This window comes from Aptenodytes forsteri, unplaced genomic scaffold (genome assembly GCF_000699145.1).
Source record: "Aptenodytes forsteri isolate BGI_AS27 unplaced genomic scaffold, ASM69914v1 Scaffold172, whole genome shotgun sequence".
Taxonomy (NCBI): Eukaryota; Metazoa; Chordata; class Aves; order Sphenisciformes; family Spheniscidae; genus Aptenodytes; species Aptenodytes forsteri.
This window is the reverse complement of record NW_008795018.1, coordinates 127,902-153,839: the sequence shown is the minus strand read 5'-3', so window position 1 is coordinate 153,839 and position 25,938 is coordinate 127,902. Positions and strand designations below refer to the sequence as shown.

The 25,938-nt window shown below is 40.6% G+C and overlaps 1 protein-coding gene across 1 annotated transcript in view; it reads right to left on the bottom strand.

Annotated features, from left to right (window-relative positions):
* The window catches only part of ENOX1 (ecto-NOX disulfide-thiol exchanger 1), a 139,395-nt gene that overhangs the window by 90,213 nt on the left and 23,244 nt on the right, over positions 1-25,938 (bottom strand). The window contains exons 2-4 of the mRNA XM_019471100.1: positions 14,476-14,649; positions 12,519-12,725; positions 5,383-5,616 (exon numbers count right to left, since the gene is read on the bottom strand). Of these exons, the coding sequence (XP_019326645.1) occupies positions 5,383-5,616; positions 12,519-12,725; positions 14,476-14,649 (615 nt within the window). The remainder of the gene's footprint in view (positions 1-5,382; positions 5,617-12,518; positions 12,726-14,475; positions 14,650-25,938) is intronic.

Sequence of the window (25,938 nt, the reverse complement as noted above, 5' to 3'; positions counted from 1 at the left end):
AGCTTTTCAATTTTTCAAATTATATTTTTTTAAATGGAAAACCACATGAATAACTTTCCTGTGCTCATAAAGAAACACTGTATTTAAAAGGGAGGTAAATTCCAGGGTATTGTATATAACTTGCAGATATTTATATCTCCTTTGCTCAAAATATTTAAAAAACAGATAATCAGATATAAAGAGATGTCTTTGTTAGATGGTGGAACTATTTAACTTCCTGCAGCAAATAAGACAGATGTAGTATTTTAAAGGAGCTTATATGCAAGAAGTGATTTCTGAAGATGATACCATTAGGTACAGATATGCTTGAATTAAGAATACCATAAAGTTCGAATTTCTGCTTTGAAACACAAATGTCATAAGCACACAGATTAAAATGTTTTGTTCCAATGCACCTGACAGAGCAGCGTTGCACTTAAGGATAAAAGGTTCAGCCTACTTCCATTTGTGTGATGTTCGGGGCACCACATTACTCAACCGTTTATAAAGCACCCAGGAAAACAGATGTCAGGATATGCAAATTTGATCCTAAATATCTACCGACACATCTCACTGTGCAGTAATAACGCATCTGATTTAATACTGAAGAATTAAAATCTCAAAGACACGCACCAAACAAAATGCTGCAATGAACCAGAAGACAAGAAGATCACGTTTTTATAATGTAATAGCAGAAGACACAATATTCTGCTGGTTTTGTCAGACCAAGAACTTAGGGTCTATTCTCAAAGGCTTTTTAAGGAGGCAGTTCACATTTACACTTCATTGTAAAAGACCTTGGTTTCCCAGAATTCACATCTATGAATTTCTTGAGATACTTCCTCAGGGAAACACAGATTTTTACCTAAGGCAGGAGGATGTCAGAAGGGAGGACAGAAGTTTCATTAACCTGAGTTATGTTTAGCTGTTATCTTATTCCGTGGCAATCAGAGAATGGTTTGATGAAACTATTTGTAATGTCGTGACAAATTTTGGAATATTTGGATCAAAAAGTAGATTTGAAGAGTACCTTTTGAAAAAGTGAAATTTTACTTTACCATTTTAAACAAATGGTGCCTATTTTTTATTTTGCTTTTTCCCTTCAAATCTACTTTAGTGGTTTGGAAGGTCAAAAAACCCTCAAACAAAAATAACTTGTCATGCAAAATTAAGTAGCGGTTTTATTTTCCCAACTAGCTTGCAAACCTAAAATGTGTGGTACAAACCTAAAACTGATCAGCATAGCCCTGGTATGAGACAGAGCTCATGTTCTTCCCCATGTTACCCATCTAGTTTGAATGCTGGAGCTCATTTCATTCTGATAGTCCAGGCTCAGTTCTCTTCTGCCTTCTATGTCCTGGAGTCATGAAGAAGGCTTGCGAACATGACATGGGAGTGCATGAAACAAATTTAAATCAAATATTTTGTGACAAGTCATCTTTCTAATGCAGTAAATCTCTTCTTTTATGAACTATCATCTCCTTGGCTTCTCCCCCTTTTGGCTCTGGCTGTGACCACCAAAGAACATCACTAGCAAATTATCAATGCACACCAGCTCAAAAAATGTTTAATCAACGAGAGCTAGTAGCATAGACCTATATTTTTAGAGCTACAGGCTCAAATCCCTGAGATCTACACCCAAGATACTGGCAATATGTCACTGCCACATAGTGAAAAGTGGCAAAACATGATAGGTGGACAGGGAGAGGAATAACGTCACAGACACTTAGACAAAAGAAAAGTGAATACACTCTTGACTAACAACATGAAAGGTAAAGAAGAACGTCCACACTGCCAACAAAGAAAAAGTTATGAAGGATTTCATTTGCATGACCCTGAAGACCTTAGTAGAGAAAAAAAAGAAAAAAGAGCAAGAGAAAGAGCAAGAGAAAGAGAAAAGAGAAAGAGCAAGAGAAAGAGCAAGAGCAAGAGAAAGAAAAAGAGAAAGAAAAAGAAGAAGAAAAAGAAGAAGAAAAAGAAGAAGAAAAATAAGAAGAAAAATAATAAGAAGAAGAGGAAGAAAAAGAAAAAGAAAAAGAAAGAGAAAAAGAAAAAGAAGAAGAAAAAGAAACCCATTAAATAGCACTATCTGCCACAGTCTAAAATGGGAAGTGGTGAAGAACTGCACTGGTCCATAGTTTTATGGGTTTTCCTTATTTCTGCATAAATCAAATGTTCAAACCAAGTTCTTTACAGATACGAAGGGATTTGGGACAGTCCACAGAGAGCAGGGAATGGAGAACAAGTCATAACCCCTCATACTTTTGCAGGTATGCAAGGCCTCCTATGCAGTGGAGGTATTTTTGGGATTAATAACATTTTTAACCCAATGGCACTGCATAATAAGTGAGAATCGGGGAATACCATACTGGGGATTCCCAGCCCCAGTCACCAGGCAGTCCATTTTGAGAAACCAGTTCTTTTTTTCTATGAAGCTCCATACCAGTAAATATTACCTGGCTGAAATTTTATAACGAACTTTTGTTTCCAACCAGCATAAAAGACCCTCTATACTCTCTCACCCACTCTCCTTTACGGCAGTTGCTGCTGTACCAGGTGACATCAGCACATGAGAGGAATAGGAATATGCTGACAATACCAGGGCGAGAGTTTCCAGCCAAGTCTGGTGCACAAAAAAAAAAGATTTCTTTAAGTCTTATGCTGCAGTTTACAGAAGGTGAAAAGAGATATTGCCATCTCTGTTATAGACTCAATAAATATCCAGACCACAACAGGGGAATGGCTGATAAGCCTAGCTCATCTGTGCTCACCGTCAGATTTCCTTGCTGTCAGGAGTTTCCAAGGTTATTTTGACCACAAAAGTTGCTCGGATTCAGACCAAGTTGTCTACATCTGTGCTTGCAAAGCAGTATCTTGGGATGACAGAAGTTTAGCTATTTTGACTTGCTTTTCAGCTAGTGTTGCTCAGTGAAGTTCTGGAGGCACTGCAGGAGCTGAAACCCGCATGTTGGGCACCTGCAGCTCTGTCTCATGAGCTGGCAACAGAGCTCGGGAGACTTTTGATGTGGGTACCACGGGGAGGTCATGACCTTCCTTAAGAAAACAACTGCAAAGCATCTGCTCAAAACCCAATCTTTCAAGGTAAATCCTGCCAAAAGCAGATATATTTTGATCCTTCTTTTCTTTCGGATGAATTGTCCAGGCTTTTGCAGCAATGCAAATCTGGTGATATCCAGAGACCTGAGATTTTGACCCCAAGTTGTGGGTTTTTTTTTTTTGTGTGTGTGTGTGTGTATGTATATATATCTTCTGTTAGCTTCACTGAAGTCCACATTTAAATTGTGAATGTATGATGACATGAACTGCCCTTCGCCAGAGTTAAAGCTGTTTTTTTTAGTGTTGCTTTACTTCTGTTTTTAGGATGACACAAAGGGCTTGTGGTGAATCCATGTTGCCCAAGGGAGGCCATAATGTTCCACCTCACTGCCTTATAGATACTGGCTATGATGCCGTAGGAAAGGTAAAGCAGACCAGTATAACGACTGAACCCTACCCTCTGCTTTGTAGATTACCTAGTACAGGAGACAACTCATGACCAATGAGAAGAGAGGGAGCTTCTTTGCATTCTCCATCCCCAACAATCTATACAGATCCAGGGCTGGTGCCATTAATCTTGCTACAAGGCAATCACTAATTAGAGAAGTTTTTAAAATTGCAATATGTTCTTTCGCTGGATTTTAATTATTTTTTAACTAATAAAAAATAAACTTACCATTTTGGTTTCTTAATTTATTATATTCAATTCTATATGTTTCTGAAAGTTTACCTTTATTTGCAGAGAAACAGTCATGTACATGTGCTCAAAATATTTCTATATTAAACTTGTGCATATATGCCAAGCTCTGGTCAAATGTCCCTCAGGAGAACCAAAGATCTAAGTACTTGGAATAAGTTTTAATTAAGTATGGAAACTTTCCAGAATGAAAAGAAAAACCCTTCTAAATATAGACATCTTAAACATCTTGCAAAAACCCACATTCAATTGCCCCAAGCAATGGTGAGCCGTACGGAAGAAATTGTCCAGACTTCTTGCATTTTCTGGCTTAGTTCAGGAAACCTCTAGGACTTACTACATAAAGAAAAACTTCCCTATAAAAGATATTCAACTGAAAACAGATTCTGGGAACAGATGGATCTAAAACTCTGTATTGTATTGTGTAACCTCTAGAGGAGCAGGACTGGAAGATAGGTAAGAATTAAAAATTCTTATATTTGGGCCTCTTTCCGCCTTTTCTCCTGGTCTATCAACCCATCTGGGTTATTTTACCAATCTCCCAGTTACTTAATGAATTATTTAATAGAGGAGTGTATGTGGTGAGAATATCAGTCAGCCAAACTAATAACAGGCCGAGGTAACAGTGACAACAGCGACCAACGCAGTACTCAAAGAGACAGTAGGGTGCATCTCTGCTCCATGCTCCAAGGATGCAACACTTTGCACTGTCCTTCTCCAGCTTCCAAACATGTTTCATAGTTAGAACAGAGACCAGTGTGTTGACAGCTGAATAACCTAGGTCTAATCTGGGTAATTCTGAAACAGTGGCGAGAATGACAGTTTCTTGTGACCTGGCACACAGTAAAGTAACGTGTTCGGCCACCACGTGGGGAAAGAATGCCAAACACAGTTGCTAAACACTTAACGAAAACAAATACATCTCTAAGGGGTATGAAGAGTTGTTTGCTTGATCTTTTTTTTAATTTCTTTACCATGAATAATTTTATTTCTTTGCTTCTTACTTTGTATGTTAACTATTAAAGACAGGAATCCTCAAGCTGCACCCTTGAAAAATATGAACTCGGTAAGTGGACCTAGAAAAAAACAAACAAGCAAGCAAACGCATACCAAAACAATACGCTATCTTGCACAAGTAATTCTAACCCTAAAGAAGGAATGAAAGAATGGATGGTGTGTGTCAGGGAGAAATTCTACCACTGCATCTGAGGGGCATGTTAAAATGCAGCTCATGAGGGCAATTTAAATGCTAGGAATTGGGACAGTCGCATGCATGTAATGTAGTAACATATCAGTCAAGGAATAATGACATTTTAAGAATCAGGCCTTTAATATGAAGGATGTTTGTAACAGGTTGTCTTATTATGAGAGCATTTCCAAGGTAGATGATGACAGCAACCGAACTGAAAAAAAACCCACTGAAGGTTGAGTTTTAGCTGTTAAAGCACAGGTAGATGGACAGATGTTACACATTTCTAGCAGGTGGGTGAGTACCATTACCATTGGCATAGAAATGGCAGAGAAATGGGGGGAAGCTAACAGGGCAAGTCATGAAATACATAGGAGAGAAATCTGCTCCCCTGCTCTGACTTCTGGATGGCTCCTGCTCTTAAGGAATAATACACTGAAAAGTATCAAATGCTGCTTACCTTTCAATTTTTCAGCCAGCAAAGCAGCTTCATGTTCAGAATAATGCATTATTGCCGGAGGAGAAGGAGGGCGCAGTCTGTCTTCTTCCATTTTGCGTCTGTGGCGTTCTTCTCGGGCCAGCATTCTTTGTTTGCATTCCCATTCATAAAAGTCATCTCTTGCCTGAGCAAAATCAACATGAAGGCGACCTGAATCCTTTTTGTCTGTGCTAGATCCTAATCTCATGCGGTAACCTGAAACCAACAAGCAGAACTAACTGTTGCAGGACTTCTTTGCTTATTTTTTTTCCCCTCAAGTGCAGTTAAGTAAAAATGTACATTAACAGATTCCCACATATCTACACATGATCTATCGATCATTGTGCTTTCACAGGAAGACAAACATTCATCCACTCATTTTTCCACGCAATTTTCTGCATCACCTATCAACACAGTAGATGAGCTGAAAAAGTCGACCCAACGGTACGGAATCTACATTCCTGTTTAGGAGTCTCTCAAAATATGTCATTTTTGTACCTGATACTCCCAACCTTTATAAGTGCAAAGGCCAGCTAAACAAAAAACAACTACTGAAAAAGGATCTGTTTTGGTTTGAATGTAGAGTCCTTCTTCCCCTGATCCTGTTGAGATCATGTGCAGTTTAGTGCTTTTCTCCAGCCTGTCGAAGAAATTGGAAATATGGGGAAAGGCTGAATTTTATAAAAATCATGACTATAGGTGAATGAGAAAATTGTGCTACACAAATTCCTGGGCCACAAAGAGGGCAGTGTCATACCTGCATTGATGCTAGATCTCAAATTTTGAGCCTTTACAATTGCAAACACTACTTCCCAATTCCCCATTGGAAATAATCTGGCAGCAAATATAAACCACCTACAAATGAATAGAGTTCAGCATTCTTTACAGTAATTTTAAAAGTGTGGATGGATTCATTAGACAATTGCAAGACCCCTTTCAGAACAAATAATGAAATGTGTTGTGCCTCGTCTTTAGCGATGTTCTACATATTCATAATTTGGTCAATGTATCATACGCTAAAGCTAGCAGACTGCAAAGGCTTTAAGCCAGGGGCTACACAGCAGTACAACAGGGCCCTGCTCTGGACTAAAACCCTTGACTGCTGTCAGAGGACAAACAAACCATGCCAAAACTATAAAAGGAGCTTTTCGTGACTATACTGTGGAAGAACATATGCTGGGCACCTACCTTTTTTCAAGTTTTATTTCCAAGGCTGAAAGATACTCGCAGTGCAGTTTCTTTAACTTTTAAAATGCTGATTCAGAGAAAGTGTGAGAAAACACTACGCAGAAAGCTGCAAACAGAGCCTTCAGATGCAGGTAAAATTAATCAGTCTGCACAGGGCCAGCTCTAATTTCTCCATGCCAACCTGCTGCAGTAGCCTTAGAAGCAGAGCAGCCCAGCAGAGACTTCTCAAATCACAGGATGCTGTGGAGATGAACTCTGTGCTGAGCTGGCATATAGGAGGCTCTTCAGAAATACACACTGCTACAACCACTGAGTAATAACGCCAGGGGCAGGAAGCTCCCATTCAAAATGGCAGGAAAAATGGTGTTTGCTGCTTTTGAACAGCAATTCAAGAGAACCTACCTTTCAGTCTCGTGGTTTGCCTGTGGTTTGAAGAGCTTCAGCACCTCATCACCACAGTTAAAACTCAGTTTTGAACTCTCTCCAGGGACAGCAAAGCTAAGACTTGTGTAGTAGATTAGGAGCATCTTTGCAAAAATGCGTATCTAGGCATACTCTGTTTGGTTTACTGCTGGAAAAACATCCTGCTGTATGAATACAAGGGACTGTCTGTACCACAGCACATATGAGACAATAGCTTCAAAGACATTAAATATCCATATATGTAGTGATCCTTCAAAAAAAAAAAAAAACAATCTGGGTGCCTTTTGATTTGACGTTTTCCTTTCAAACATCTGTCGAGTTCAGCTAAGTAGCCTGTCAGTGAGGAAGAGGTACGACTTTCATTTTCCAGCAAGGAGCCCAAACCCAGATGAAAAACTCGAGCTAAGTGTTTCAGAGGTCCTTCAAAGCCAGAAGGCATCAAAAACTTCCATGGAACCTACCAAATCTGGTCTCCAAGGTTCACGAGCTTGGGGTGAAGTAGAACTGAATATTGCAAGAGAAGCAAATGAGGGGATTGTTTGTTATTTTAAATCCCCCTTTATTTGCTCTGCTTTCTCTTGCTCAGAGGAGTAAACACTACTTTCTTCCCCAGAAGGCTGTTTGTTTGTGGTCACATATGTAGCTCTAGCCACAAGGTGTTGAAGGGAAGAATTACAGATACACCATATTCAGTGACACATTATAGAAGAGTGTGGTGACCTTTCAGAGCTGGGCCCTGAACTAACAAGGGGGTAATTATGTGGTTTTATCCACAGAGGTGTAGGCACAAAGGGGCCAGCCAAAAGGGGTCAGTAGTGCAGCCACCCTGATAACCATGACAGATGTTAACCCCCCCCCCAGTTCAACTCGCCAGCTGCATTCCTCAAATAGTGATTGCTCTGTGCCAAAACAGCATTATCAGCAACGTGAAAGGACACTGCCGAGGTGCCAGGTCTCGTGAACATAAAATTAGATCTCCCAGCTGGGCTGTACTTTCCAGGAAGACACAGTCTCTCTTTCTCTCCCCCATCTTTCACCTCCATCGGCAGGAGCACACTGGGCATGGACAGACCGAGAAACAAGGCACTGCAGGACGCAAGACTCCTGTGGACCTCAAAGCCCCACTTAATCTGAATAAAGAGCTAATGAAAAGAACTATGCATCTACAGGTTGTGTGTGCACCGGCAAAGCTGAGTTTCACTAAAGTGGCCCTCATTTTTGAAGTAAATGGGGATAATGGAAAAATACACTGAACGGTGTAAATTGCAGTCCAAACCCCAGTACCCTGTGTAGCACTGGACAAATGGTTCCCTTTAGGTAACCAGTTTAAGTGCTCCCAAATTAACAGATTTTTTAAATTGCCCATGAATCACACTGAAAAAATCTCATTGCTTGTCTAACTCTTAAGACTGAAGGTGGCCAGCCAGCCAGGTGGTTTCCGCCAGCACAGAAACTTAGAATAACCTGGGTCGGAAGGGACCTTGGACGTCATCTAGTCCAATCCCCTTCTCAGAGCAGGGTCAACTTCAAAGTCAGATCAGGTTGCTCAGGGCTTGGCATCTTTCCATTAACAAAAAAAGAAAATGCCTTTGGCATGGCTTCTTGCACCCTCCTAAATCAGGCTTTGGGGACACTACAGGACCAATGGCCTGGCCAGTGAAGAACAGACTCCTTGACAGGTTGATAGCCAGCAAGATGTGGCAAGGGGTGCACAACTGGCAGGTCCTATTTTATATATGGGATCCTCAGGCACCCATTCGGGATGGCAGCTCTGAGCTGCGGGGCAGCTGGGAGGCTCACTCTTTTCCAATAAATACCATGTCTCCTTATTGGTGTTCGAGAGTATTTAAATGTTTGCGAGAACCACCTGCCATTGCCTCCCCTTCATGCATGAGCAATGAATTGCCCTCATAGACCCTTTTCCCCATCTCTTTGCTCAGCACTGCAGCTAGCATTAACTGCGTGCCTGGCTTGCCATTTTTAATTTTAGTTTCACACATAATGGCAGAGGAAAAGACTTTGGGAACTTGCCAAGATCCTCACTTTAAAGGAGCAGCAACAGGAAAAATTAATGAGGGTGCCAAATAAAAATCGAACACAGTATTTTCATATCATAGGTCTAGTCAAAACTCCATGGCTTGACTTACCTTTGAGTGTTGCTATATTGGGACCGGCCAATAGCTGCTCTCTAACTGGGGATCTAGATCAGAGTGTTGATGATGATCATTGAGAACATAAAATGAAACCAGTACACAGTACTAAATGGAAACCCATAGGGGAAAATATCAGCACCGAACACAGTATTTTCATATCATAGGTCTAGTCAAAACTCCATGGCTTGACTTACCTTTGAGTGTTGCTATATTGGGACCGGCCAATAGCTGCTCTCTAACTGGGGATCTAGATCAGAGTGTTGATGATGATCATTGAGAACATAAAATGAAACCAGTACACAGTACTAAATGGAAACCCACAGGGGAAAATATCAGCACAGGAAAAATGCATACACAGGCTTTTGGGATATAAACAGGTCTGTCTCAAGCCACCTGTTTGCCCCATATTTTCAAGTTCAGGGCCATCAATATTTGCAGGAGTTACTGAATCGTCAGCCACAAGAGTAAAGTACATACAGTTTGGAGAAAGAGCTTTCTCATGGGCTGGTATGTCAATTTTAGAAAGTCTTTTCCTCAGGAGATCAAAATGTAACTTTCAGGCCTAAATGAAAACCGCCCTTCCTCAAGTCAACTTTTTTATCACAGTCTTCTACCCATCTCCCAGTCTCATTTTCATACACATTTACTTGGGAATAGAAAGGAAAAAAATCAGTGATTAAACTACTTGATGGATTTTGTAATCACTTGCACTATTCTGATGATAAGCACAGGATAAATACAAAGTTTGATGAGATTAGATGGAGTAGACAGATAAAACTGATTAGGTAGACAAAATTGTCATTATATTACAGATATCAAAGGCATGACTTTCCCCTAATATAACACGTATACTATATTAACCACAAATTCTGTTTGTACGTCTCTTTTGTCTCTTACAGGAGAAAGAAAATGCCTTAACAATACGCTTTATCCCCACCATTTCAGAATACATTATGTTTGAGAATGGAATAAAGACTGCTTAAAAAACCCCAATACTTCAGTACAAATAAAACATGCCCCTGCCTAGTGCCACCTAGTGCTCTGCGGTGGTGGGGGACAGTCAGTGCTCCCTGTTTCACCTGCAGAGTTCAGAGCTGGTGGTAAAAAGAAGTGAAACTTGGCTGCAGTGTGCCCCTGCTTTTCTCCCTCCTCCCTGTCAGCTCCACTGGTTCTTTCCTTGATCTGGTTAGAGACACTAAGTACAACACTTTAGAAGAAAGAAAAGGTGTGGAGGAAAAGACAGATGGGGAGGGAGGCTGCAGAGCAGACAGCAAGAGGAAGCGTAGACAGCAGTGCGGCTGTGACGAAAGGAAATGGAAGACGGAAGGATAGATCAGGAACTTGGAAACAAACTAGCAGAAAATTCAGGATGAGGAAGGATGAGCAAGGGAATCTGCCACCTCCATCTCTGCTCATTTCCCTTATTCTGAATGCGCACTCTAGTGCGTTATGAACGAGGACACATGGCAGCATAGGGAATTTCCTACCTCTAATCATCAAATCTGGTCCTCCGGGATTTAAGGCATATAAAATTAAAATAAAACTTGACTTGGACTGAAGCAAAGGGTGCAGTCAACTGCCGAGAAGCAGGAAACTGAGCTAGAGGGACACTGGCTCTGGCCCAGGGTGGCAGCCTGTACGTTTCTGAGCTTTTCTTTGCTCTCTTTCTTGCCACTGTTTTGTTTATCATATGCAGTAATACCAGCTCCTACTTAATCTGGTGTGCCCCTCCTCTGCTCCATTATTTGCGGAGATGGGGCCCCCTAGACAGAAGTTGGAAGCTGGGAAATGTGCTGCTGCTTCTTACTACTGTGATGCTTGTAATCTGTCCCAATGAACTACAGCGTTATGGAAGTAATAAGTGAATAAACAACTAAACAGGAAGGGTGGAAACTGGGAAGAGAGCATGAGGAGGGAAGAAGAAATGAAGTGAAAATTAAAAAAAAAGGAAGAAAAAAACAGGGTGGAATGAAGATCTGGAAGTAACCTGAAAATACAGCAATATTTCAAAGAAATCTTTATATAGACCTCATAAAACTCATGATTTTCGGTAGCTCTTCAAACAGGTATTTAAAGCAATCAGCCAAGCTAGAAAAAGACCCCCACAAATCCAGACACAAAAACCTTTGTGAAACAAAGTAGCTAGGTTTTTCCTGACCCCATATTTCAAAAGTTCAGATGTTTTCTTTCTTCCTTTTATTTTAAGATGTAGTTGGTGGTGATTTGAGAGACCACCTGTTTCTAGCTGTGTGAGCTTCCTATGGACAACTACAGGACATTGGGGTTATGTCCTTACTGCTAAACAGAAGATGGTCAGGGTGGGAGCTCTAATAAGGTAACTCTAATCATTAGCTGCCTCCCACGCTTCATTTTGGATGGTCCCAGTGGGTTCCTTCGAGGTCACCCTACACAGGGTGGGTGGCTGTAAGCCAGTCGGTGTCAGCTCGTCTTGGCCAAGAAGCAGTCCCTGGCCCTTGTTTATTTAAGAATACCTTGCATGTAGGGTGAAAGCGCTACACTTGTGGGGCAAAACAACACTTCTGGGTCTTCCCAGGACCCAGAAAGAGAGATGAACCAGCCCGTGAAGACAAATACATACAGGGAATGGGATCCAGCTCAGAAAGGTAAAGAAGGGCTCAGTTAGGAAACCAATCCTCATATGAAGGAGCCTGTAACCTTAAGAGGGCACTGACAGTCACTGAAGCCTGATATGTGACAGCAGAATTTTTTTTCATCTTTTTTCTTCTTTCTTTTTTCCTTGTGAGTTAGCAGGTTTTTTTGTCTGTTCTTTTGTTGGAAAATAAAAGAGATTCTGAAATTTTACACCTGAGTTTCTGTGGCACTCATTGTCCTGGGAGGCAACAGACGTAGCCTACAGATGGGGCTCAGAATCTAACCCATGCGGTAGCTGAATACATGCACGCATAAAGGCAGACTTTATTCAGACCGCACTGCAAATCTATAAAAATATGCCAATGAAATTGCCAGCCTATCAGAGAAATTGGCACTGGAAAACAGCATTGTTCCTGGCCTAGTGCCCTCCTCTTTCCACAACCTGTGAGCAAAACTATATAAACCTGTGTAAATCGAAAATAAGATTGTTCTGTAGTGAATTTCAGGATCTGTTGCATTGTTGTGGGATGGCAGGAAATTGCTCCCGGGTAAGCAACATACAAAACCATGCACAAGTCTTGGCAGACACAGAGAAATACAGAATTGCCCCTTACCACTCCAAGCTACAGCCACTGAGCTCAAGAAAGACTTGCTGAGATAAAAGCTAAGGAAATAAGCAAACATTAGCATCACAAAATACAAATGAGAAGCAAGGAAAATCCATTTAGGAATGTGAAGTACCAGAAAGGTAAATGGCTTTATCAACCATGAACTCCTCTGCAAAACGAATGTGACAAAAATTCTTCTTGCTTTTCCGAATTGCCGTTATATCTCCGCACTGCTCAAAGACTTCCTGAATAATTTCCTCCGTTGCGTTTTCTGGTAATCCTCCAACAAACACTGTTTTACACCCAGGAGGTCTCTCTCTTGTTGAAGGTGGTGGAAGATCTAAGTCAAAACAGAAATCACATTGGAATACAAAATTTGTCTTTTGATCCATTGGCTCTATTCATTCCCCTAATCAGTTCTGGGCAACAACAGTTACTTGACATAGCATGGAGGCAGGAGAGAGGGAGAAGCAAAATAATTGAATATTGCAGAGATTGTCCAAAATTGATTACTTGAATCTAAACCTTTTCAAGTTTCAGGTGGCATTTCAGAGATTAGTTCCTGCCACTGAGGGTTGTTCTCCAGGACAGACGGTAAGGTCTAAAAGGATCTTTCTTTTCCCTGCACAGTCACACAAAAAATAGAAAATATTCTGTTTCAAAGCAGGGGAGCTTCTGCAACTGATTTGACCCCAAGCACAGATCTCAAGCACTGGTGCAGTACATTCAAAGCCTGAACTTCACCGTCTCTGGCTCATACCCATCACTCGCCACACTCGTCAAGTGTGTGGGCCCTCTGCAAGCCAGCCCATGCTGCGTACACCCCGGGCACTTGGGCAGGACGGACGCCTTTCCCTGGTCTTAGCATAATTTCATTTCTGTCTCAGAGTACAAGAGCACAGCAAGCAGAAAAACAAAGCAGAAAACACAACGAAGTGACAGCATGATGAAAATGCTCTACCGGTTATCTGTTTTGTCTTGTTGCCAGATAATGGAGCCGACGCCAGCACGGGAAGGATAACCTCGCTGTTTACAAGTGCTCATGAAGTGGAGTGGCTGGAAATGTTATTTTTATGTATATATTTATAGAACATATACACACTTAAATCATGAAAACTATTAAATTTTTGAAGGCTGTACAAAATATATACTCTGTCACAACACCTCACCTTGTTTATATGTAGATTACTAGAGCATTCCTCTAAAAGTAATTCTCTAAGAAGGAATCTGATTCATATGACACAGTTTTTTGGCCCTTTAACACAGTAAATGGGGTTACAACCTTAAAATATACATAGATATACATATTCACACACACAGCCAATTTGATTAAACCATGATCTGGGTACACTGCAAATCCAGAGCACCAGACTATTTGCTTAATTTTCTCTTTTGTCTTCACAGTGATAGTGAAAGCCGCTGGTCTGATGGCTCTGAAACTAAACTCCTGGGGCTAACATACACAAAATCAGGCTTTGTGCTTGAGCTGGTGGCTCAGTGGGAAGAGTGTTCCATTTGCACAAAGTCCCAAAAGGGGCAGAAGGAAGCCTGGTCCCGGCTCTCAAAGAGAAGAAACAGCTCATCTGCATGCTGCCCCCCAAAAATGGCAAGAGAGGAGCCGTAGTCCCCCTTTCCCTCTATATCCCCCAGGTAGGGACCAGACCTAGTCAGCGTTTGGGTGCTAGGTGCTGTGTTCAGGGACGTGAGCCCAGATTGGTCCCATCTAACTGTGGGCACCTGAAGGGGAGCACGGAGATGATCAGCACCGTATAATTGTTATATTTTGTGACATTCTGATCTAAAGGAAAGACAGATGTCTACTATGAGAATTGTAGATCTTCAGGCTCTGTTAGCTTTGTTTAAGTAATTATTTTTCTTTGTTGTACAAACTGATTAGTTTTTTTTACATGACCTCACAGAGGTGAATAAGTATGCTCTGATACCATACCATGCTTTACACACAGAGTAGACCTTAGAAGGAAACACCATACTTGCCTACACTCTATTTAAAACCCATAATTTTTATTACGTAAAAAAATTTTCATGCAATATATTTAGGAAAATAACATTCTTTCATCAGATCCACTTACTTGGGTTTGGAGGGAAGAGCGTGCAGCTTTTGCAGTGAATTATTTCTTTGACTACAGGCACATCTGTTGGTGGTGGTGGCGGCACTAACCCCATGCCTGGTATCATTGGGTTAATTGGAGTGATTCCAGTCATCATGCTAAGGCTTGGATCAAAGCCTGGTACACAGATTGAATCTGTAAATATATAACATAAAATCCTGGTTTATAAATCTTGAAACCACTTGTTACTATTTTCTTGCACAGGCAGTTTTGCTTTAGGCTTTTTTTTTTCCAAGCATCACTGTTAAAAAAAGTAGAAGGGAAAAGGGAAAAGGCAGAGCATTGCTTTAGGCTTTTTTTTTTCCAAGCATCACTGTTAAAAAAAGTAGAAGGGAAAAGAGAAAAGGCAGAGCAATAAGGAGGAGAGAGGGAGAGGGAGAGGGTGAGGGAGAGGGAAGTGCATTTTCAGTGAAAAAAATAAACTGTGCATAAAGAAGGGTATGTTACATAATTTAAAACATTAATATGACTGAGTAAAACACAGCACATTAAAATGTAAAACCATGCACCATGAATATCTGTTATTATCTGGAATGCAATTTTCTGTTTCATAATGCTACTGTGGTGTTCACATTGCCTTCTGACCAGAGTGTACAAACAATATAATTTAACACCGATATGCCCTCTCCATCTAATTGTCAGATAGATTTATCACAACATAGCCTTCTTACATAAGTGACCTTGATTTACGAACACTACAGAGAAAGATCCATTTCTGGCTGTTTTACAGAAGTCTAGCTAGCCAAGACTCCTAACTATTTTACCCTGGAATATAAAGTTTCAGCTGTGTAGAATGGGCTCTTTTTGAACCTTGGAATTACTTCCTTCTTGTCCTGTTATTTAATCGGATTAGTAGATTCTCTTCAACATGTATTATTAAAATATACCACTACAGACCCATAAAGTAAAATGCATATTTGGCAAACGTTACTCTTTCTCCTTCCTGATCTCTTTGCCAAGACTTCCATACGTATTATTTAAAGCTGAAAGATTTACTGGGGAGCACCAGTGCTGTAACACCAAGAATTGTAATAAGCAGATGTTTCAGATGAACTGAGAGCCAACTTCTGAAATTTGCTTTCGTTAAAAACAAGGCTTTGGGTTTCTTGAGGCATAATGAATAAAATATTTTGAGAGACCGATGTCTTTGTTGGCTTAACACTGCTGCTATTTGGCATCATCAATTATTTAAAAGAAGAGAGTTACTTTGGTGTTCTACAGGTTGTCTGCTGAGTTTTCTGGCTAGCAACTAGAAAGTATTTAATGATACATGTAAACACGGGGTTTGGTAGCTTGGGAGCTTGTTTGTTTTGAAGAAGCAAAGAGGGAAACGACTCCTTCTCTAGGATCTTTTTTTATATATATATATTTAGGAAATTTGTGCTACATTTGCTACAAGGCAGCATGATCAATGGAATGTGACCAGAGAGGCCTGTTTCTTCATCCTAAACCTGCTGCTGGGAAGCTATGTGACCCTGGGTCAGCCTGCTGACCTTTCTGTATCTTAATTTCTGCATCTGCAAAACAGGTACAATAATACTCACTTACTGGTGAGGATTAGCTCACATTTTTACAGCACTTTGCAGGTGTAAAACACTTCGTGGGGGCTGAAAATTAGCATTATGATTCCTGTGAAACACCCATAATCATCTTCTCCAGGAAAGACAACTGAGGATTGAGAACCTCTACTCCAGTAGAGCTTGTATCTGTCTCGGCTGCACGCTCCCTGCTCTCCACGCGCTGACTGTGAGCCTTCATCACTTTCAGGCAGTTCTGTATAACAAGCGTAGCAAGCGCACAGCAAGCAAGGATTTGCTTTAGGCTTATTGAAGACTAGTATTAATGAAAACGCATGATATTACATTACTTTTTTTTTAATAAGTGGGCTTATGAAAAAGGATTTTCTCTGGGTGTGATGCTTTTTTCTAATATCAATGTATATGCATTGCTTTTCAGATTAAGCTTTGAAACTCGGAGGCTGCCATTTATTCCACGGGATGCAGTGGTGGCCGTATTAAATATTCATGGCTAGTGAGTGCTGGGAGATAAAGTCAGAGGTGAAAGGGCAACATACAATTCAAAGAAGTCCTTAGGCTATGCTAATTTGCTTGATCTCATTTTTAAAAGTCAGACTTCTGACAGTCACAGTAGGCCATCCTGTGCAGCCTTCTCCTGCTGTGGGTGGAAGTCCATCATTACTACTCGCTGCTAAAGTGGCCCACAGAGCTCCGTGGCATGCAAAGCGGAGCACCACAATAGCACTCAACGCGTGGTGTCATACCAATCTTCTCCTAGGATCAGGGAAAACTGGGACTGGAAAGATGCCGAGGGAGGCATCTTGTCCATCCCTCTGGACAAATGTAGGATCAGCTACAGTCCTAGCCAGATACGAAATTTCATATTAAATCCAATATCCATAGTAGACCCACAGCATTCTGAGTCAAGGATGGAGCAGGTGGAAACATACAAGAAGACGGACCAAAGGCCAAGTTCTCCCTGTCCTGTATGCATCTTTCAGGTCCTATGCGACAGCCAAGGAAAAACATCGTCATCTGGTGACTGCTACCATGAGTTATATTTAACCATTGCTGTTCTCTCTTTAAGACAACTAGATATGTTTCAGTTTCTCTACAAGAGTAGCAAACTCTGCCTAAACCACAGACACATGCTCTCACTCAAAGGAAAGATGGCAGGTTTCAATAAGGTACAGTTTTCTGAATATTCCTTTGGCAGTGGTGAAGATACAGAGAAAAACAAATCTGAAGGAGATGGCAACAAGGAAACTCATGTCTACAAACACTGCTAACACGGCCTCAAAAGGAAGCTGAGAGGAAGAGCTTTTAGGTTGCATGCCAATCAAAGCAGGTTTGTGATTTAAGTGGAAGAAAATTATTTGCCACTAATTCCTGCCACGTTCAAGAAAATGTGACTTTGTAAGTAACTTTGCCTGTGTTAAGTAAGTACATGGCTTTGTCATTGGTTACTTTTACAACTGGAATCAATCTACAACGGCACAAGCAGAGTGCTGGGGGCCAACACCCCCAAAACATCCTTCTAGGTGTGCTGGGACTTCATGCCTCCAGAAGGTGACTGTGCTGAGGTGTATTGAAGAGGACTGAGTCAATAATTCTTGAAATCTAATTCCATATCTTGCAGGCACTAATCGAAACCCCACTAAGGTCAATGGCAAGACTACTGAAGGCACGGACAGCTTTTAACCGGGACCAGGTTTGTTTTCTCTGTCCTCTTGAATAAGTTGCTTCAGTTTCCCAATGTGTTAAATTGAGAATGAAATGCTTTTATACATCACATGAGCACTGAGAGGATGCACAAGTACCATTTGTAGAGCAACCTGGAAATGAAACTAATTCTCTGGATACTAAAACCTATTACTACGTATTGCAGTGATGGAAAATTCAGCTGGATTTCTGAACAGTGAAGGTCCTGTTCAGACCCCCGAAGAGATTGGTGGTGCTTGCATCTACGGAGAAGCTGATACATGCCACCTGCATATTGCTGACAAACCACGAAGAGAGCCTACAGAAGGGATGTCCAAAGGAAATACTGGTATGGACTCTGAGGTGCAGAGAAAAAGGAACTGATAAAGTCACTGGAAAGGAAAGTCAATAAATTTGCCACATCTGTGATAGGATCCAGAAAAATCCCAAGTTTAACTATATTAATGCTACTGAGGGGTGCGATAATAGAAGTTGGATATATAGCTCTTAGAATCATAGAATCATAGAATCATTGAGGTTGGAAAAGACCTCTAAGATCATCGAGTCCAACCGTCAACCCAACACCACCATGCCCACTAAACCATGTCCCTAAGCACCTCATCTACACGTCTTTTAAATACCTCCAGGGATGGGGACTCCACCACTTCCCTGGGCAGCCTGTTCCAATGTTTCACCACTCTTTCAGTAAAGAAATTTTTCCTTACATCCAATCTAAACCTCCCCTGCCGCAACTTGAGGCCATTTCCTCTCGTCCTATCACTTGTTACTTCGGAGAAGAACAAGTGTCTTGTTCAGGTCCTCTTGTCCCCTTGTCCAGGGACAGGGGGCAATCATCTATCAGCATCGCCACTGCATTCTGCTCCACACCTTGGCATAATGCCTATTTGGAGCAGGACCGGGACACCAGAGTTAGAGCTGGAGACAACTCCTGTTGAACTTACTGGTAAGTTTGTTGGTCTTCAGAATCAAAGATACTGATAGAGTTATGCAGGATTACAAAAAATGGGAATCAACTCTGCCCCTGTACTTTTTTTAACAGATCCATTTGGATCCATGATTATTAAGACATTGTAGACATGAATATGCTACATTAAACACAGACAAATACGTTAAATTTACATACTACACATCTGAAGAGTCAAACAAGTAATATTTTATGCTTTCAATGATCATAGCATTATTTTTAAAGGGATCTATACATATATTTATGCAGCTAGGTAAGGGTTTATGATCTCTTGGAATTACAAAAACCAACTTGGCAGAAGAGAGAAAGTTTACATTTGAAAAGTGTTAATAAATAATTACTAAATGAAATCATTAAAATGAAAAGTAATCAGAGATGATAAAGAACTTAAAGAATAGAAAAGAACATGTTGCTCAAGTTAGAGCCCCTGTGGATACTATATATAAGGCTTGAATATTCACACATTTGTACAAGAAACTAAAAGTAATGAACATCAACATTTTCAAATCTACATTCTGCCTAAACTTGGCAAAATGAGTTAATTCCTGTTTCATCTAATAAGAAATTGGCATGGTGGAGAACAATGAAAACCTCTGAAGAACAAATATCTGGAATTGGCAGTCAGAGAGGCAAGAAGAAAAATCTTCTTGAACACTTGGAGTAGTTTTTAAAGCTCCTTTTTCTTTCAAGTACAATATAGGAAGAACAAAATGTTTCACACGAAATCTTTGGGTCTGGAGAAAATAGAAGAACAATAAAATCCCTTTAAGGATAACTATATTCTAACACAGTACATCATGTAAAACAATTGCTTTTATTAGTCTGCATTTTGAGAGTGCAGGAGCAACTTTGTCATCCATAAAAATAGCTACACAATCTTGGAGAAGCATCCTCCTTTCCTTCTTTGGCAACGGTTGCTGTCTGAATCACCTTCTGGTTTTGCCCAAATAACTCCTGCCAACTGTGCTTTTGGGGATTGCACTCCATCACCAATACTAAGTTACCACCCCATTTCCACCAGCCCTTACTACAAGTTATATATCTGCTCAATATTACTTTTTAAGGGTATAATCCCCTATATGATTCTCAGTATTAGCCCTTAGATGTGTCATTTGTTTTGCCTGCAACTGCCAATCGTTTCTGTGGTGTTTTATGACAGCTGCCAAGTTGTATTTCTGTTGGATGCATAAGAACACCCATGTGTGCAAACACACATTTGTTTGTGTGCCCCTACTCGCACGCATGGAAGGTTTCCAGCACGGACAACAGGCAGCCTGCTGGTGGCTACGGTGCTCAGACGTGCTGGTCGAACACACAGAGAGACGGTGAGTGGTGAAAACAATGATCTGAATGTGAAATAGCTAACCAAAATAAAAGACATTGAAAGGGTCCCCATGGCCTGGGAGTGATAATTTTACACCTAAGAAAAACAGTCTATTTTTTGCTAGGGTTGAAAGACAAAAAAAGATCTGGTTCCAGGAATGGAGTTGCCTGCCAACATGTACTGCAAGGATTAGGACAGTCCAGGCAGCAGCTGGTAATAAATGTAGTAAGACACTCGTTAAATTTTGGTTTCTGTGGAAATAAAAAGAAAAACTTCTGGAGACTAGAGATTTGATTGTGTACTTCAGAAACACCATTGCTAAGTATTTCGAGACTGAACATACAGTTGATTTTTAAAAGCTGAGATTTAAGTTTTCCTGAAGAAGTCTGCCTTCCTTAAAACAAGTATGTTATTTTTTATATATATACACACACACACATATATATAGGGGAGTATATATTACTTGGCAGTAGCAAAGAAAGAGTAGCTTTTTTTTTTCCCTCAAATGAAGGAAGAACCTTATTAGAATAAGAAAAAGGTTGTTATTCTAAAAACTTCTTGTGTTTTTATCTAAAATTCTCCCTCAAAACTCTAGAGTCTGCCAGTGTCTTTATCCTCATGTCAGTCTCCTTTTTTCTGTATCATCAATTAAGAATGAATATTTAGCTGCAAGCCTATTTAGCCGCAAGCCAGAGATCAAGGTTGGATCACTGTTTTCCCTGGTCATTCAAATCTTACCATCTTCAGGGCTTCAGGAAGCTTTTGGTGGAAGTGACTCATTTGGTCAGTATTATAGAGCTTTTCTCAATGTAACAAGCCTTCCTCACTGGAAAAAAAGAAGACAAAAGTGGGAGTAGCAGTAGGGCATCAGATCACTGATGTCCCAAGAAGATGTGCCAATTTAATTTGGTGTTGATCCAGCTGGAGGAGCCCAGTTGTGGAGCACCGCGATCAGCCCCAAAGAGCCAGACCTTGGAATGCAGCAGTGTGGCAGCTACCGGCATCTTCCAGTACATTGCCTTGTCCAGTTTAGACATCATTAAACTTCTAGACTTCTCTGTTTCTAAAATAGATGCTGAATTGTCTGGTAAACTTCCAGACACATTCCAATAAACAAAGGGGGGGGGGGGAGTCTGAGAGCTCTTCCATTTGACCAGCATAACCATTATCATCCTCCCTCAGAGCAAAGACCATCTGACTGTGGCGAGTAGCATATGCCCAGAGAATCAGAATAAGAAGTAGGCAGATAAAGAACAAGCTATTTTTAGCTCGTATACATATTGCCAGTGGTAGAGATCACAACTAAACAATCCTTTCTGGCAGGCACCTATTCCACATGACTTGATTTATACCTTTTCACTAAATCCTGCTGTGCATTTATTTATATTTGGAATCCGTTGGAACCTGTTTATACCTCTGGCTTTCACAGTGTGTTGGTATTAGGGTAGTAACTGAGTGGGGAAACGTGCTTCCTTTGCTTTGCTAAAACAAGGTATTTGGCAGTTCCAGGCATGCCTTCTAGTTCTTTCATCCTGAGAAATCATGAATAGCTGTTCTTTATTCACCTTATCCACAAGATTACAAATTTATTTCTGCTTTTATATTTTGCCATCTGTTTGGCGAGCAATCTTTGTCTCTGTAGAGCTGCTCCAAAGGAATATGGATATGGAACCTCTGACTGTGGCCCCTTTTAAAATCCTGAGAAGGTAACAGCATGGGCAGAGATCTCTTTGTAGGTGCTCATCTAGCCCTGAATTTTTGAAGGACTAAATACTAAAGGCATGAGCAGATGCCCTTAAATAAGCACTGCACGAACACAATCGATGAAGGACCATGCGGGCATAGGACTCCTGCAGGAACAGGAGTAAGGCCTGCAGCATCAACATGCATGTGTGTGTGTGCGCACGCGCGTGCGTGTATGTGTATATTTGCCGGAGTGGAAAGGAGTGAATGAAGGAGGGGCAGGAAATCACCTCCTTGACCTCCAGCTTTCTCAGTTGGCCAGGGGATCCATCTTAACACCATTCAGCAAGAGCTATATTCTGTGAAACAGAGCCTGGATTGTAGCAAAAACAAGCCTCTAAGGGAATTTTGACAAAAACAGGGGCTGAGGGGGAATCCAGATGAATGTTTCTCATTAATAATCAACCAAGCAATAATTTATATAAGCTTTACAGTGTCTGCCAGACCCACTCCGTAAACAAAGCCCTTGTACATCATCAAAACACTTGCCACTTGAAAATTACTTCTATGAGACATATCGCTGACAAAGCTTTAGGGCTGTATTATTGTACTTTTGCTTTTTTGAAGAAAGCGCTGTGTCTGCACAGAGGAATAGTTTACAGCAGACAATCCCAAAACTTTAGATGCTGTTCCTCAGAGCTGGTTATGCTGTAGCTGAAAACACTAAAAGCAAATCTGGCCTCCTCTTGATCCCTGCCCACAAAATCAAATGACAAACACTATATTTAGAGCAATATACATGACAAAGACTAAATTAAAGAAAACCACCTTCTCTTTTTACAAGCAAATCATGGGGTGAATCACTCCTGGTTCATCCTTTACTGTGGCAGCGCTTGGCACAACAGGACCCCAATCTTGTTTAGAGCTTCTAATGTAATGCAAATAATAGGAGAGAATAGCAAATAATAATAATAATAATAATAATAAAACAAAGCGTTACCACAATAGATGCCACGTTCCTCCTAAGATGCAACTTCAACACTGTTGTGTAAAGAAATCTACAGTGTCCTTGTAAAGTTATTTCTATTACTCCTTCTGCTTATGGATAGCCATCAGTGACAATTTGACCTCCAAGGGGTCTCAGACACTACCTGCCCATGGTGAATCTATTTTGTTTCCCCTTAGAACAGCTCTGCAAAGAAGTTCCTGACAGGCAAGCCTGAGAATGAGCTGGAAAACTCAGGACTTGATGTTGAGGGAGTCTGATGGCAGTTTGTCAGTTTTTCACAGCTGACAGCTGCATGTGTAAGAAGCTAAAGTCAGAAAAAATCGACTAATCTTAGTCTCCATCCACAATCAGCTGCTCTTCCATGTGTAAAACCCCATTGCCATTGCAGCGGAAACTTGTGGAGGTGAAAACTGAAGGGGGAAAAAGCAGAAAAATAGGAAAGAAGGAAAAAGATAAAGAGAAAAATCAAAAGAAATGCAGAAAAGGAGGTGTAGGAGAGGGAAAGATGAAGAGACAACAGTATTGCCTGGAACCTCTGTGTCATGGGTCCATGCTCTATCCACAGGTTGTTTTGACCAGTGCCGGGATTTTGAAGGACTCATGAGTTTATAGCACCTCACGATGTCCACAGTGCTGACCAAAGTCCCCGCTGCTTAAGAACACTCCATGCAGTAGGAACAATGGGCTTCTTCCATCTCCTCATCAATAAATCACTTCCTCGTACGGGGTCAGTCACAAGTTGATTGTGAAGAAAATAACAAAACTGCAAATTCTACACACTGCCACCTGATCCACAGTTAATAGTTCCAAAGCTGGTTTGTAAAAATATGGGACCGGCCAATATGCAAGATGCAATGTAATCATTGCTTATACAATATAAAATGTGCGCAGCTGTTATTTCCTGACTTTTACAAGTCTTTGTGCACTCACTAAACACTGCTTGGGATAACCCTCTCCAATTTTGTACTTCTTCATTCCATTTCTCCAGTTTTGGACTCATCATGGTGGGCTATTCATAAGGCTAGCCTTAGCCAAACAAAGCAGCCTCTCTAAGTTCCCTCCATTGGAAGCGGTTCAATCTGTTTGCCTAATGAACCTCTTCCTAAAGTAAAACTTTGCTGTGTTCCTTGAAAACGAGATCACCTTTCACCTCAAAGCTCTAGAAGATGAGAAAAGAAATAAATAAAACATGATTATACGGCCTAGGAACTGTTAATGGATTTTTCTTTGCTCGATATCTAGGAAAGTGCTGTATTCCAGAAATTTGAGAGGCACTTGTGTGGGCACAAAAAGAAAAAAAGGTTATTGGAAGATATAAGCACCTAAGTAGATGTAAATGAATACTGAAAAGAAGTTGGAGGAATAGGAAAAATTTCAATTCCCAAGCTAGGCTAATACTGAAATATAACCCTTGTAACAGATGAAACATAAAAAGCCTCCAGTGTGTAAAAGATGGTAAAATACCATCTTCTGGATATTAATGTGACCTCAGAGAAAATGGGGGGAAAAAATGAAATTCAGACATTCCATTGGACATTTCCCAAATGAAAACAAAAGGGACTCATTTTTCTCATGAATCATGAAAGAAGTTTTGGCTATTAAACTGGAGTTACCGTGCGGATCCTTGAATCTGTGGAATGCATACAAACACTCTCCTTGCCTTTCCAGGGTCACAGGAGTAACAACGGCCTTGCCAAAACTGGAAAGAAGCTGTACAGTCCAGAAAGGCATACCACCTGCGTGGGCAAGTTCTCATAGAAACACAAGAAAAATTGGGCTCTGTCAGACTGAAGAATCCTTCTAGCCCTCTAGCCCAGAAACCTGCCTCTAATAGCAAATGCCTAATTTTTTTTAGTACCAGAACAGGACAATCCTGAAGCAAAACCTCCATATAATGAACTCCCAATCTCCAGTACTCTGCAGCTCAGGGGCTTCCTAAGCCAGAGGAAGTTCTGTGTCTCCTTCAGGTTTATTTTTTGATGAAAATATCAATGAGCTTGACTGCATGGGATGTATTTCTCTTGGTGTCATTACTGGAGATGACAGAAAGTTGTCCTGTGAAATCAGCTGGAAAATCTTTAGTGATGATATTTCAAAGTTTTAACCAAGTTATTCTACTTGCACGCTTCTACTTTAAATGTCTGAGCAAGCAGGCATAAGAGAGACTTGAACTATAATGTTAAATGATTGTTCCTGGTACTATTTTCCTAGTTTCTTTCATGTTAAATCATTTAAATAGTAGGGTCCAAATTCCTAAAACCATTGTATCTTTAACCCACAGAGTACTGGAAAGAGGGTAAGTATACCAGATGTAATAAAGATTTGCTGTTTATAAATGAATGCAGTAAGAAATCTTGATATTTTGCATTATCCTCTGCTAGAACTGTTTGACCTCCATACAGTTTATGGCAGTAACTTGTAGGACAATATCTGAATGCTCTGTGCATGGTCAGAATACCTGTTGGATTTGAATTTGATTAACTAACTGTTGAGTAAGTAATAAGTGGTACTTGCTGAATTAATAAACTGTTTATTGGTTAAGAATTAACCAATAATCCTATCTTGAGAAATACTATGCTACATAAAACATGATCTGAAAAGAAGCCAGAGCTGATAGCAGCAAGTAATGCTCCTGAGTGTCTATAAAAAGAGCTGTCTTAATTAAACTCCAATGCACTACGATAAAGCTATTTTGTTAGACTTTGGCTTTAAAAGCCACCTAGCACCTCAGCAAACTGAAAACATTCCTATGTGCTTAGCTCTCACTGCAAATACAGAGTGTTAGTTACTACAGCTCTTCAGGACCACAAGAAACCATTAAGCTGCTTTACAGAGGTAGGTATCTTAGCTAATGGCAGACTCAGGCCATGGGCAACGTATCTCCATCCAAAACAGAAGGATTTGTGAGTTCACAGGGGTCTCAGGCAGGTATGACCTGAGGACTGGGTAGGCATGTGGGGAGGAAGAGAGTGAGCTGTGGTGATGAGAGAGCTTGCACATAGACGTAGATGACAAAGGATGTCAAATCTGACACAAGGAGTGACTTAAAGAACAAGCATTTTGCATTGAATAGTATGGGATGAAAAGTCGTATAAACCAAGAGAATGGAAAGTACCATGCGAAGTATGATTCCTTCTACATTCAAAAGAGGAAGAATGCCCAAAAAGACAATGGAATTGAGCCACAGTGCTCAGGCAACCATCTC